At 41.2% G+C, this 15,933-nt stretch overlaps 1 protein-coding gene across 2 annotated transcripts in view; it reads left to right on the forward strand.

The window, feature by feature from the left end:
* Positions 1-15,933, forward strand: part of LOC126284689 (BMP-2-inducible protein kinase) — a 240,775-nt gene that overhangs the window by 219,262 nt on the left and 5,580 nt on the right. For both annotated transcript variants that reach the window (XM_049983815.1, XM_049983824.1), the window contains one exon: positions 12,121-12,339. In XM_049983815.1, coding sequence (XP_049839772.1) covers positions 12,121-12,339 — 219 coding nt within the window. The remainder of the gene's footprint in view (positions 1-12,120; positions 12,340-15,933) is intronic.

Genomic DNA, 15,933 nt, shown 5'->3' on the forward strand with positions numbered 1-15,933 from the left:
TATTATTATTGTTATTAGCCTTCAGCACAACATAAAACTGTATATCTGCTCCACTTCAATATGGTCACTGCCAGTATTGCCACCATACTGTTACCCAGAATTGAGTATCCACAGCATCATTCTAAGCTGTCGAATCAAACCATCACCTATTGCTCCCATCACTCTGTCAGTAACTGCCCAAATCCCAGAAAAACTTGCCTCCATTCATATGGACAGCAGCTTTTATAATGGTGGCATTCCCTTACATTCCTACCTAACCAGTATTGAACAATGATTAAATATCTTTTTGTGCCTCATTCGATTAATAGTTCACTCTTTCTCATATTTAAATTAGCACTTGTAACTTCAACACACTTCACACCCTCTAATGATTATGACTTTTGGCAGTACTTCATAGGTCATTTGGTATATTTTTGCCCTGTTTTTGAATAATATTGGTTAATAACACAGCTATTGATATGAGAAAGAGAGAATGGTATTTACTTTTGTATTAAAGGAGGCCACTCACTGAGAAGCAGAAGTGTTGAGTTGTCATTAGGCACACACAAAAGAAAGAAAACTTGATATCTTTCAGATATACCCTTTGAAAAGGTAGAATCTCTCTCTCTCTCTCTCTCTCTCTCTCTCTCTCTCTCACACACACACACACACACACACACACACACAGTGCCAGTAGCTTGTTTCTTGTCAGACATGGGGGCCAATTGGGGTGGGTAGTTGGGAGTGAGGGAGGGGGACTGGGGGTGTGTGGCTAGCAGCTCAGAGGGAGGTAGTCAGTTTGCCAGCTAGGAATGCGGGAGGGAGCGGTGGCAGGTAGATGGGCTAGGCATATAATGCATGATCGTAGGGGCCAGTGGGGAGTGGCACATGCTGAAGGTAACATGGAAATGTGAATTGGGAGAGGATGACAGAACAGAGAAAGGGGAAATTGTTGGGTGCAGGGTGCAGACACAGTGGGTATCATAGATTGAGGCCAGGACAATTATGGGAGCAAAAGATGTGTTGTAAGGATAACTCCAATTGCTTAGTTCAGAGAAGTTGATGGTGGAGGGAAGGATCCTGACGATCTGGATTGTGGAGCAGCATGTTGTGCCACTGTATGGTCAACTTCATTCTTGGCAACACTGATGACAAGAACAAAGTTGACTAACCAGTGGCACAACATGCAGCTGAGTACAACAAGCCTCAATTTAAATGGTTGGTTTGCAACCCATGCATATGGAGCCTTCACTCCACCACCAGCTTTTCTGAACTATACAGATGGAAGTTATCCTTACAGCACATCTGCTTCCATAATCATCCTGGTCTCAGTCTTGGCTAACACACTGTCCCTGAGCTCTCACTCAGTACTTTCCCCTTCCTCTGTCTTGTCATATCCTTCCAATTCATGTCCCAAAGTTGTCTGCAGCATGCGCTGCTTCCCACCAGCCCCTACAGTGATGCATTAAGTGCCTAACCCATAGAGGTGTGTGTGTGTGTGTGTGTGTGTGTGTGTGTGTGTGTGTGTGTGTGTGTGTGTATGTGTGTGTTACGCTATCTTGTCAAAGGGTAACTCCAAAAGCTAGCAAGTTTTCTTTCTTTTGTGTGTGCCTAACAACAACTCAATGTTTCTACTTTTCTGTGAGTGGTCTCCTTTAATCCATAAGCATCTACGTATGACAAGAACTTTTCTGTGTGAGAGAGATTGCTATTTCTTTGTTCTGTGTAGTCCCCACTGGGTCCGGGCCCCTCTCTCCACACACACACACACACACACACACACACACACACGTGTGGCCTTACTTACTTTTACTTGGGAAGTGATCTGCTGTGTAGAAAGGTGAACAAAAACATCTTCAGTCTACTTTAAAGCATAAACTGTATTGCCATGGGTAGATTATGAAAGAATGTAATTATGTAATTGTCATGTGCTTTGCCCATTTGATCAGTTAATTAGATAATTTTTATTTTGTCTGTTATTCTTGAAGTGCATGAAACTACTGATAACATGGAGAAACAAATTCTGTACAGAACAAATTTTCATGAAGTCTGTTGTTAATAGTGCTAATCATTTAAATGAAAACCCCACATTTCACACAAATTTTTATCTTTTTTCTCATACTGTGTAAAACTTTTGTCTACATGACAATGTTCCAAACTTTTGGGAAATATATTAACAGTTTTGCACCATAGCACTGCAAATATGACGTACTGTGTATTTCATGTTTCTAAATCATTTCTCTTACTCATTTGATCCTCCTTTCTATTTCAGTGATATATTTTGTGATGGGCATCATCGTCATGTCTTGCCTCCCTTCTCTAACAGGGTTTCTTCTGGTCCTTTTTGATTTCCCTTCATCGTAGTTGTGTCAGACAGTATACTCTTATTGTTATCAGCTTATATTTGTGTTTATAATAACCATCCACTTTTCAGATGGTCAGCTGAAGTTTTTTGTCTATAATTAGAGGGTAATCCCAAAAGTAAGGTCTCCTATTTTTTTTTATAAGTACATAGACCTGTTTATTTCTACGATGATTTACATCAGTTTACAGCTTGAACATTTAGCTATTTTTGATGCTTTTTTGCAGATGCTGTGGCAGTTTTTGTATTCCCATGTCATACCAGCTCGCCGCCATGCTGTTCGTCTTGAATTTCGGTCCGACCAGCTGCAAACTCTGTACACCACTTACGAACATTTTTGACATCCATGCACAACTCATTGTACACATCCATCAATTAGCGATGGATTTCAATTGATGCAGTGCCCTTTGCGTTCAAAAACCGAAAAACTGCGCAATTCGCACTTGGTGGTAACATCCAATGGGAGCTCCATTCTCAATGACTGCCAAACCAAGACTGAGCACCTCAGTATGGCGTGAGCATGTTTGCACACAGTGCATGAAGTACTCTTCATAAGTGTGACCAACTGGCACACAAAAAAGAGTTCTGTACTTATAAAAAAAAAAATAGACCTTACTTTTGGGATTAACCCTGTATATGAAATTCATGTTTTTCTGTGTCAGCAAAGTTTCCTGCATAACTGCTCTTTTCCAAAACTTGTTTCCTATATTAGATGGTTTGTAAGATCAGCAAACAATCCATCTGGCTCATTTGAAAATCGTGATTAATTCTGTATCGCAATGAATGCAGATTAAAATATTGTAAAAGTATTTAGTTATACTTAAGGATAACTATTTAGCTAAAGAGAAATTGACCCTTTTTCTTTTCCCCTATTTTTTACACATTAACTGCTATTTGGCCACCGGCAGCTACAGCAGAACCACACTGGTGTTGCCATGTGGCTGCCACTGGCCACAGCAGGCCAGGCCTTGCGGAGAAACATCCATCACTAGGTATGCGGCAGTCAGTGTGTTAAACAACTTGTTAGTAAAATTGACATTCATATGTCAGATATAGGAATTTGACATAATTATAAGGATTAATCATACTTCAGAAGTAATCAATATGTGAGTCACTTTAACATTTAAGAAATTACATAAAGAAGCAGGTAAAAATTGTGATAATAATTTCTTCACTGGTTAACAACATTAGATGGGCATTAGAATCTTCAATGTCAATAGCACTTACCTTGAGGTATTGTTCTGAAAACTGAATTTAATTTTTTGAAAAAAATTCTGAAACAGCAAATAAGCTAACCATTACTGAGGCAATGACAACTGGAGGATGGCTGAGAGCCATTACACACACACCACACACACACCAGAGAGACAGAGAGAGAGAGAGAGAGAGAGAGAGAGAGAGTCTTTTACAGCGTACTTTTGAATGTTATGTTGTGTTCTGTGTGCCATTGATTATACTCTGTGTATGCGTTGGAGGTGATAAATGTGTTTCTTCCCCTTCCCCCCCCCCCTTCCCCCCTGTGCTGTTGTGATTATGTGCATCATTGTTTCTTTTGAACTGCAATAGTTTATGTACTACAAACATCATTGGGAAATAAATATCCGGTGAAGCAGTAGTCAAAATACCTAACACTGTGTACACACCTCCAGAACATGATCATTGGTGAGTGCCACATATTATTCTTACAGCCTGTTTTGGATCAGTGAGTGATTTCTTTCTTAAAGATGAGCTATCACGGAACATCATTCCGTATGACATTATTGAATGAAAATATGCTCCCCAAGATTTGTAATGATTCGGGGTACAAATGTGGCTGAACTAAGTAAGTTGTTTTAGAAGTTCCAGAACGATTTTCTTATAGTTAAGTTCTCATCAACAAGGATACGTAAAAATCTGGAAGTTTCCAACCTAGCTACTGTTTCTTCCCATGAGTTACACTTATCACTCATGTGGTACATCTAGATATGTAGAACTGAATTTGTTGTGTCGTTTTGAAATTGAATGTGAAACCACTAACAGAAACCCACTCAAAAATACTTTTTAAGATCAATATTTACCCTTTCTTCTGTTGCTGTATGTATGTTTGGACTGATTACAATATTAGTGTCATCCACTGAAAGATCTAATTCTGCTTGTTCAGTATTAGATGGAATATATGAGAAACAAAAACTGGGCCTGAGATTGAGCCTTGTGGAACACAATAAGTGATTTCTACCCAGTTCAAAAAATTTACATCTACATCAATACTCTGCAATCCTCCTTTCGGGGCGTGGCGGAGGGTACCTGTACCACTGCTAGTCATTTTGTTTCCATTTCGATCGCTAATAGAACGAGGGAAAAGCAACTGTCAGAGTGTCTATGTATGAGCCCCAATTTCTTGCATCTTATATTTGTGGTCCTTACGTGCAATGTACATTGGTGGCATCAACTTCAAACATCAGTTCTCCAAATTTTCTCAATAACATTCTTCGATAAGAATGTCACCTTCCCCCCCCCCCCCCCCCCCCCCAACCCTCCACCACCACCACCACCACCCGCCGAAGCACCTCTGTAACACTTTCATGTTCTTTGAACCTATCAGTAACAAATCTAGCAGCCCACCCCTGAATTTCTTTGGTGTCTTCCATTCATTCGCCGTGGTATGGATCCCAAGACTCGAGCAGTACTCGAGAATAGATCGGTCTAGCACCCTACATCCAATCTTCTAGAAGTCTCCCAATAAACTGAAGGTGACCTTTCTCCTTTCCTACTACAATCCTCACATGCTCATTCCATTTCATATCTCTTTGCAATGTTACATCCAGATATTTAAATGCATCATCGGCAAACAACTGTAAATAGCAGCCCACCAAATCATTTATGTATATAGAGAATAATAGTGGGCCTATCACATGTTCCTGGTGCTCTCCTGACGATACACTTGTCTCTGATGAACATTCGCCATTGAGGACAACATACAGGGTTCTATAACTCAAGAAGTCTTCGTGCCACTCATCTATCTGTGAGTCTGTTCCACATGCTTGAACCTTCTTTAGCACCCTGCAGTGGGGCACCATGTCAAATGATTTCCTGAAATCTAGAAATATGGAATCTATCTTTGTGTCCCTCATCCATAGTTCTCTGTATATCATGGGAGAAAAGGGCAAGTTGAGCTTGCTTTCTAAAACCCTGCTGATTCATGGACATAAGTTTCATGGTCTCAAGAAAATTTATTACATTCAAATTGAAAATATGTTCAAGGATTCTGCTGCAAACTGATGTTAGAGATACTGGTCTGCAATTTTGTGGATCTGTTCTTTTGTCCTTCTTATAGACAGGCGCCACCTGTGCTTTTTTCCATTTGCTTGGTACTTCGTGCTGGGCAAAAGATTCATGATAAATGCAAGTTAAATAAGGTACCGATGCCATAGAGTACTCTTTGAAAAACCAAATTGGAATTCCATCTGGACCTGGTGACTTATTTGTTTCCAACTCCTTCAGTTGTTTCTCTATACCACAATTGCTTATTACTATTTAATCCGTATGGGAATCTGTTCAGTGGTCAAACCACGATATGTCTGCACAATTCTCCTGTGTGAATGATTTGTTGAGAATGAAATTTAAAACTTTGGCTTTCGTTTTGCCATCTTCAACTGTCACATCAGAGTGGTTAATAAGTGACCAGATGGAAGTTTTAGACCCACTTAGTACCAGAATTTTCTTGTGTTCTCTGCCAACTCTTTTGCTAAGGTACATCAGTTGTAGTAGCGATACTTGCACATAGGTCTTTCCACAGATGCACAAATCTGTACTAATCTTTGCTTGTCGTCATTTTCACATTCTCTTTTGAACCAAGAGTGCAACAGCCTCTATTTCTTCAGCAGTTTCTGAATTTCCTTATTAAACCATTCTGTGGTGGAACTGTCTTTAGTGAGATGCTAACAACTGCTTATCTGCTCTTTCTAGCAGAAACACTTTCCTAGCCCTTGTGACTGATTTATTAACTTTTGTAACCATAGTTACTATACTGACATCATTGTGCTAATCCCCGTTTCTGTATTGGCGTTGCTGATAAAATCCAGCCTATTTGTAGCTGCAAGGTCTAAGATACTTCCATTAGTGTGGGCTGCCGAACTAGCTGCTCAAGGCAATTTTCAGAAAATGTGTCCAAAAATATTTCGCTTGTGGCAGGTTAAAGTTGCCTCTAATTAGCAATGCATTACCCCATACTGACCACAGGTGTTCTTTGAGTGACTCTAGAACTGTGACAGCAGAATTGGATGGCCAATAAAAATGTCCAACAGTTAACTTGGTTTCACTTAAACCTGTTATACCTTACCAGATAACTTTACTGTTAACTCAGCTTCGACCTCAATAGAAACAATATTTTTGTCAACTGCAATGAACACTCCTCCTCCTGTGACCTCCAGTCTGTCTCATCGGTATGCATTTTGTGACTCGCTAAGTATTTCAGAGCTTTCGACTTCAGGTTTCAGCCAGCTCTCGGTCCCGAGAATAATTTGAGCACTAGAACTTTCCTGATAAAATATTGACAGTCGAAGTGTCTTTACTCTTAATGTGGTCTGACTTACATTACTGCATATTGACTGGCGAGATTTCATCAGAGTACCTCAAACTACCATCTAGTCTTAAAAAAAACCTCGGGCACTCCAAGTACTCTGCTACCCGAGTAGCCGCTACCTTTGTGTAGTGCACTCCTGACATATCAAGAGGAGTGCTACAAATCCTCAACCAATAGTGAAGGTCTAGAGATCTGCAATCGAGACCGTCACAGTCAACAACTTCTTTGACTGAGAACCTCCACTCGGCTCCAAACCAAAGGACACCTATAAACTCCGGGATCAACGCTGCAAATTGAAAGCTCTTCTTGCATTCCACCAGTCTTCTGCCAGCCACCTATATGACCCGGGATCACCTCAGAACCCATGTGACAAGTGTCATTGGTACCAGCATGAGCGATGACCGCACACTTGCTAGCTGCAGACAAGGCCATGTCCACATCTCGAATGAGGCCCTCCGACAGACATACTGAGTGCACATTGGCTTTCTCTCCAGCCCTGAGTACTAGCTGCCTAAGGGGCTCCATAATACGCCTTACGCTGGAGCCCCTGATAACTAGTAAACCCCTCCACGTGTGTGCTGGCTCTGACCCTGCTGAAGGAGGGGCCACCTGTCCACTTCCAGGGTGAGTGGGGTGGCGGCCAGAAAATCGGACTCCATGTTGGCCCTCCGCCTTTAGTGAAACAAACGCTTTACCACCTGCTACACACTCTGCCTAGAGGGCAGATCCATTGTGTTCGGGTACACTTGGAGCTACCTCATTAGCAAAGCCTGTGCGTGAAACAAGTGTCACCTGAAATGGGCCACGCGATGCTCCAGATTCTCCGCCACCACTACACCCCGAGGCAGCAGCCTAAATATGACTGACTGTAGCCAAAAGTGCATTCAGCCAGTCGGAGACTGTGGCCAGCTACCCCTGCATCTGCACACATACTACCCATCCTAGCAACACTGAAAAAGTAAACTAAGCCTAACTGAAAAAGTAATCTGTAAGAGCAGAGAAAATCTAGATACACAGTCTCCAGTGCTTACATTCATGGAGTTTAAAGTATAACTTCCTGCATTCTTTTGGCTAGATATGACTTTTTTTTATTAAAAATGATATTTTTCCAGCTGTACTTAAGATTTTATATTTACTTCGCTACTAGTTTTGGCATTGCGTCAATTTCATCTTCAGGCCCAAACACTTTGGTGAAATTGATTGTGTGTGGCTTAGTCTAGCAGTCCGCGGTGACACAAACATGTGCTCCACATGGATGGGAGGCAGTAACTTGAGTTACTGCCCACCATCCATGTGGAGCATGAGTTGGTCTCGCTGCGGACTGCTAGACTGAGCCACACACAACTGATTTCATCAAAGTGTACGGGCCTGAAGATGAAATTGACGCAATGCCAAAACTAGTAGCGAAGTAAATATAAAATCTTAAGTACAGCTGGAGGAATTTCATTTTTAATAGAAATTATACCAGCTGTGTGCCACATTCATCCAGTTTAAATATGGATGTACGAAGATTAGATACGACATTGTCCACTGGTTAGCTATACCATCAATTCCACAGCTCCATAAAAGCTTATTTTATGTTGGTCCTTACAGTCTGACATGGCTGTAAATAAAACTGTAAAATGCTCGTAGGCTTTAGTGGGACACACACACACACACACACCAAATGAATATAGGAATCTTGTACTTGACAAGTGGAAGCAATTTATGTATAACTGAAAATTTTCATTTGCTCTACTCGTTGTTTGTGGCATAATCTGCAGCTTGGCAGGTAAGTTTTTCCTGGTTTTATTGGTCTCTATATGTAGTAGAGTGCATACTTACTTTACTTTGAACATATTTCCTTACACTACTAACAACGATTCAGATAATTTATAGAACTAATGGTTAGTAATGAAGGCTTACAACATTTTCTCGTTATCTGTGGTTTTTCAGTTTGGTACACTTGGTGTCTGCAGATGAGTTGCCCAAGGTGTTTGTATCTGAACACAGAATGCCACTCTTAATTCTGTGTAGATGTTCTGTTTGAATATAAAAATTAGTTTTTTATCTTGTCCACATTTCATCTGGAACAAACTTTTATTATTAGCAGCTACAAATGTCTTGAATATAAGAATTCCAACATCTTTGAAGAGTTCTGATGCTCCAAAGTATAGTTAGAAGTTGTTAAACCTCTGCTATATTCTGATCACCTGCTTGTCAGTTTTGATTGACAGTGAGAATTGCTGCTTGAAGACCACAGTGTAGCCTTAAACATTATGGTGGAACATGAATGTGAATGTATTAAGCAACGTCCTTTAGCTTTGGCACTGTCTTGATATACAACAAAAATAATTTGTGGGCTACTGACTTAAAGGTGCTTAGCAGTGGTCTCTTGGTTCTCAGTTCTCGAATTGCATTGCCAGGTGTAGTGTTCATAGCCTGTAAATAAATTTTCTGGTACTTTTACTGAATGTCAGTTTCAGCAAAGCTGTCAAGCAGCCTTGGCAGTGTTTATTGCATCAAGAGAACCTGAAACAGTGCATTGTAGATGTTTTCCATATTATCAGTTTATCAGCTTTCACTTACCTTTTGTTGCATTATCCAATAAGATTTGACCATAATACTACAGATAGTGTTTTAGTATTGTTGCCTGCCATTCAGAGATGCATCTAAGTTGAAAACCAGCTGAAATGAATGTTGATCAGTTTGTCCAAACTAACTGCTTTTATATAAAAAGATCTTCATTTTTTCATCACCTTAATTTTTCATTTAGTTTATAGCCAGTAATAACTACTTTGAGACCTGTAATTCATTTTTAATCATTTGAAATGCACTGTGTGAATTTTTGGGATGTTAAACTGGCACTGAACCAGTTGTAACCCTTTTCAGACTTTGTGTTAAGTGGCTTATTGTGTGATCACCTTTGGAACTTCTGTCATGGGGTTCCATTTGGTGGGTAGGTCATTTATAAAAGCAAAATACAGAAGTGGATCAAACATTCAAATTTGAAGAACACTGTAGCTGAATTCCTATGTAGCAAGTTGAGTTTTGTTGATTTTTAGGTTTGCTTAAAGTGCCCCTCATTTTTCTTTAGGGATTTAAGATTCCTAGAGTGCTATTACCGCAAGTTATCCAGGAGATCTACTCTTTGAAGTCTGGTATGTAGGAGAGAGGTACTGGTGGAAATAAAGCCATGAGGGCGGGCTGGAGATTGTACCTGGATAATTAAGATGGTCACAAATGTTGCCTGCCGAAGGCAAGGTGCCAGGTTCGAGTCTCGGTCCAGCACACCTGTTCGAACTGCCACAACTCATTTATGCTATCACAACCAGAAATATAAACTAACTAGAGACACTGATACAATGACGTGAGCAGTCCAGAAATAATATTTTACCCACCTTTGTGTGTATTGAAATTCTAATGTAACACAGTGTGCTTATAAAACAACTGTATCACTATTATGAGGTGCAAACTGAGACAGTTTGTATTCAAATGCTGCAGTACATTTATAAAATTAAGAATCATTGTTGATTGTTTGCTGTGTGTGATAGGGCATTAAAACCATTCCAGTAATGACATCTCGTGGAAATCGGGTTTTCTGCCGGATATCAGCGTCTTCTAAACATGATATTTTGACGTCATTACTTGACGTCTTCATCGGGTGTTCCCTGAGACTGGCTGCTTGCTGGACCGGGTCGCATATTTATGTGTTTGGTGTCTGGTGTTTTGTTTGCCGTTCCCTAGTCGGTCCGCGCCCTCGAGTCACGCTATCCTGCCGCTCCAGGTATTCCCTATTCCGTCCGCGCCCACTCCGGCCGCCTCCAACTGCGGTCGTGGCCTCCTGGTGTTCCCTTCTCGGTCTGCACCCGCGAGTGGTGCTCCCCTGCCGCTCTGGATGTTCCCTATTGCGTTCGCGCCCGCTCTGACATCCGGAGCGGCAGGGCAGCGCCACTCGTGGGCGCGGACCGAGAAGGGAACACCAGGAGGCCCCGACCGCAGTTGAAGGCGCCCGGAGTGGGCGCGGACGGAATAGGGAACACCTAGAGCGGCAGGATAGCGCGACTAGCGGGCGCGGACCGACTAGGGAACAGCAAACAGAACACCAGGCACCGGGCAGGCATAAATATGCGACCCGGTCCAGCAAGCAGCCAGGCTCAGGGAACACCTGATGAAGGCGTCAAGTAATGACGTCGAAATATCATGTTTAGAAGACGCTGATATCCGGCAGAAAACCCGATTTCCACGAGATGTCATCAAATTGCTGGGAAATTATATTCCAGTAATGTTTTGAAGATCTTTCTTGGGTCACATTGTTGTTTGCTAAAGGGTTCTGGTACAAACAGTTTGTCAGTAATTATCGTCACACTCGACCCCATTATCCTGATGTCATTGCCTGTCACAGTGACCTGTGTGGGTTGAAAATGAGGCCATCAGCTGCAATACAGGCTTCTACTTATATTATTGCTTGTCGCTACAGTGCATGTTGTGTAGTGCTTGAGACTAAGTGTCTTGTCCTCCATCATATGCCATAAGGCGAATTGCATAGTATAGGTGTAGCAGGTAGAGGTGCATTAAGTCAGGATTTCATATTAGGTGTAGCAGTATGTTCTCATGAAGGACATCCTTTTAGCTTGCGCCTGTATAATGTTGCCAGAATGGGACAATGGCTGAGCAGAGTAATGGTTGTATTTACAACCTTTGCACAGGAAAACATTTGAGAGCAGCTATAGAATATCCTGTGTTATGACCTAAGTACCAGTGCTGTTACCACAGGTATACCTATGTCTGTAACTGAAGAGCCTCCAACATTACTGGAAGTCAGTTACAGAGGCAACAAAAACTGTTGGCCAATGGGCACTAACGCCTTGCCAGTGGTGGCCGTAATGAGGTGGACTGAGCACATAGAATGGAACAATAGCATCTCAAATATTTGTGCTAGAAACTTATAACAAACTCAGTTGTCTCTTAAATCACTTCTGCTATTAGTTTAGTTTCAAGAATTAGTCTTTTTGTGTGTAATAAATGAGCACATGATGGTATCGAACAACTTTCCCAAAATGGCTGGAATCATCCCATAAGTAAAATTTTGAATCCCAGTGTCCAACTCCGTTCTGTAAGAATACCGCGTCTCATTTGCAATACATTGGGGATGCTAATTTTAGATAAATCAGCCATTATGTTTGAATGTAAAGTTCTGAGGCCTCTCATATGCTTCTGATGTTTTGTGTGTTCGCAGGACTGTTAAAGGTTTGTGAGAGGTCAGAGAACTGGATGTGCGATGGTAGCAGCAATTCTTCCCCCGAAGCGGAGACGGCCTCCGCCTTGCTGCTGGGCTCCAGCCTCTCCCCTCCTTACGTGAGAGCGCCTGCAGAGGACAGGTCAAAGTATGAGAAGCTCACGTTCAACACCGATGATGTGTCTTCAGATGACAGTGAGGAGAATCATAGAGAAACCGGTGAGTGTTTTGATGCACATCTACCTTTCTGCAAGCACTAACTCTGTGTAACCTTTAACAAATGTAATGTACCTAAATATCTGAAAAATCTGGTATTGTTTGACCACATCAATGACAATCACCCATGGGAATGAGCCGCGACCGAGAGGTGTCTTGGAGTAACTAAAATATTTTTTGTTGATTGTGTTCTACAGCTTGCCTAAATTGTAGAAATGACAAGAATTAAAAATTGAAGCGGGGAGTAGGGCAAAAAATGGTGTCATTGGTGAAGGAAAAAAATGTTTTTAACATAATAATTGGAATTACCAAGAAATGTCTTCATAGAAAAGGACAGAATGGACAGATAGAAATTTGAAATGTGCTTTCTTTTTTATGTTTATTGAATATCTGGAGTATTGTATGTAATACAGAATTAAAATTGTCTTGGACAGGGTAATGCAGTTAGTATCACTACACATGTGAATGGGAGCGTAAATTGTGACAACATACACTGACCAAACAGAAGCTTTAAAGGGCTATATAACTCCACCACAACAGCAGCCCTAACAAATGGTTGCTCCTGGCGAAGACAATGTGGTAATCATTGACAGCTTGAGATTGTACCCAGATTTGGTGTGGCAAGAAAACTAAGAACATTTTATATAAGATATTATCCTGGTTAAAATCTCAACCGGACCTCTAATATTAACTTGCCAGATACATTCAAGATTTGGTGAACTGTTAAATCGCAAAGCTTTTTATTTTATGCTTAGGTGATTATAAGTTCTCATGATAATGTAACCAGTTTCTCTGTTTTTAAACAGGAAAAAATTCCTCATTCATGCTGTTGACAGCAAAACACTTCGTGTACCTTTTTACATGTGGTGATAATGCTGCAGGTGAGACGTTTGCAGATACAATAGCCCCTTGTTGGAATAGGGCTCAGCCAGTAACTCCCAATTCTTTAAAGAATCGAACTGTCACACCGTTTCTTCCAAATCCACCAGAAATAAACGCAAAATAATTTTATTTGAAAAAGCGGATAAAGTGTCACTAGAAGCCTTCCTAAGTGAGAATCTCCATTCCTTCCGAACTGACTGCAAATGTAGACGAGATGTGGCTCAAATTCAAAGGTATAGTAGCAACAGCAATTCAGAGATTCATACCTCATAAATTGGTAAGAGATGGAACTGATCCCCCATGGTACACACAACAGGTCCGAATGCTGTTGCAGAGGCAACGGAAAAAGCGTGTGAAGTTCAGAAGAACGCGAAATCCCGAAGATTGGCTAAAATTTACAGACGCGCCAAATTTGGCACAGACTTCAATGCGAGGTGCCTTTAATAGGTTCCATAATGAAACATTGTCTCGAAATTTGGTAGAAAATCCGAAGAAGTTCTGGTCATACGTAAAGTACACAAGCGGCAAGGCTCAGTCAATACCTTCACTGCGCAGTGCCGATGGTACTGTTACTGACGACTGTGCCGCTAAAGCGGAGTTATTGAATGCATTATTCCGAAATTCCTTCCCCAGGGAAGACAAATTGAATATTCCAGAATTTGAAACACGTTCAGCTGCTAGCATGAGTTTTTTAAAAGTAGATACCTGAGGGGTTGCGAAGCAACTCAAATCGCTTTATACGGGCAAGTCTTCAGGTCGAGATTGTATACCAATTAGGTTCCTTTCAGATTACGCTGATACAATAGCTCCCTACTTAGCACTCATATACAACCGCTCGCTCACCGATAGATCTGTACCTACAGATTGGAAAATTGCGCAGGTCGCACCAGCGTTTAAGAAGGGTAGGAGTAGTAATCCATCTAACTACAGACCTATATCATTGACGTCGGTTTGCAGTAGGGTTTTGGAGCATATACTGTATTCAAACATTATGAATCACCTCGAAGGGAATGATCTATTGATACGTAATCAGCATGGCTTCAGAAAACATTGCTCTTGTGCAACGCAGCTAGCTCTTTATTTGCACAAAGTAATGGCCGCTATCGACAGGGGATCTCAGGTTGATTACATGTTTCTGAATTTCTGGAAGGCTTATGACACCATTCCTCACAAGTGACTTCTAATCAAGCTGCGGGCTTATGGGGTATCGTCTCAGTTGTGCGACTAGATCCGTCATTTCCTGTCAGGAAGGTCGCAGTTCATAGTAATAGACAGCAAATCATCGAGTAAAACTGAAGGGATATCAGGTGTTCCCCAGGGAAGCGTTCTGGGACCTCTGCTGTTCCTGATCTATATAAATGACCTGGGTGACAATCTGAGCAGTTCTCTTAGGTTGTTCGCAGATGATGCTGTAATTTACTGTCTAGTAAGGTCATCTGAAGACCAGTATCAGTTGCAAAGTGATTTAGAAAAGATTGCTGTATGGTATGGCAGGCGGCAGTTGACGCTAAATAATGGAAAGTGTGAGGTGATCCACATAAGTTCCAAAAGAAATACGTTGGAATTCGATTACTCAATAAATAGTACAATTCTCGAGGCTGTCAATTCAACTAAGTACCTGGGTGTTAAAATTACGAACAACTTCAGTTGGAAAGACCACATAGATAATATTGTGGTGAAGGCGAGCCACAGGTTGCGTTTCATTGGCAGGATACTTAGAAGATGCAACAAGCCCACTAAAGAGACAGCTTACACTACACTTGTTCGTCCCCAGGTGGGATTGACGGAGGACATCGAAAGAATGCAAAAAAAGGGTAGCTCGTTTGTATTATCACGTAATAGGGGAGAGAGAGTGGCAGATATGATACGCGAGTTGGGATGGAAGTCATTAAAGAAAAGACTTTTTTGTCACGGCGAGATCTATTTACAAAATTTCAGTCACCAACTTTCTCTTCCGAATGCGAAAATATTTTGTTGAGCCCAACCTACGTAGGTAGGAATGATCATCAAAATAAAATAAGAGAAATCGGAGCTCGGACAGAAAGGTTTAGGTGTTTGTTCTTCCTGCAAGCTGTTTGGGAGTGGAATGGTAGAGAGATAGTATGGTTGTGGTTCGATGAACCCTCTGCCAAGCACTTAAATGTGAATTGTAGATGTAGATGTAGATATAAAACAGCTTCAGATGCTTGATTACTTTGCAAATGAGTTAATAAATTAAATTATTTGCCTAAAGCATAGGTGTGAAGTCATGCTTAAAGTTCTTCATCTACATCTACCTGATAACTCTGTAATCCACAATCAAATGCCTGGCAGAGGGTTCATTGAACCACCTTCAAGCTATTTCTTTACCATTCCACTCTGAAACAATGTGCGGCAAAAAGAACACATAAGCCCTTCCATGTCAGTTTTGATTTCTCTTATTTTATAGCGATCATCATTTCTCCCTGTGTAAGTGGGCACCAACAAACTCTCAAAACTCGAAGGAAAGAATTGGTGATAGAAATTTCATGAGAACAAGAAACACCTTTGTTTTAATGATTGCCACCCCAATTCGCATATTGTATCAGTCGCACTCAATGAGCTGCTCTCCTTTGAACTTTTTCTATGTTCTCCCTCTATTCTATATGATGCTGATCCCACACTGCACAGTGTACTCCAAAAGAGGGCAGACAAGCGCAGCGTAAGAAGTATCCTTAGTAGACCTGTTACAATTTC

The sequence above is a fragment of the Schistocerca gregaria genome, chromosome 1, assembly GCF_023897955.1.
Source record: "Schistocerca gregaria isolate iqSchGreg1 chromosome 1, iqSchGreg1.2, whole genome shotgun sequence".
NCBI classification, from domain to species: Eukaryota; Metazoa; Arthropoda; class Insecta; order Orthoptera; family Acrididae; genus Schistocerca; species Schistocerca gregaria.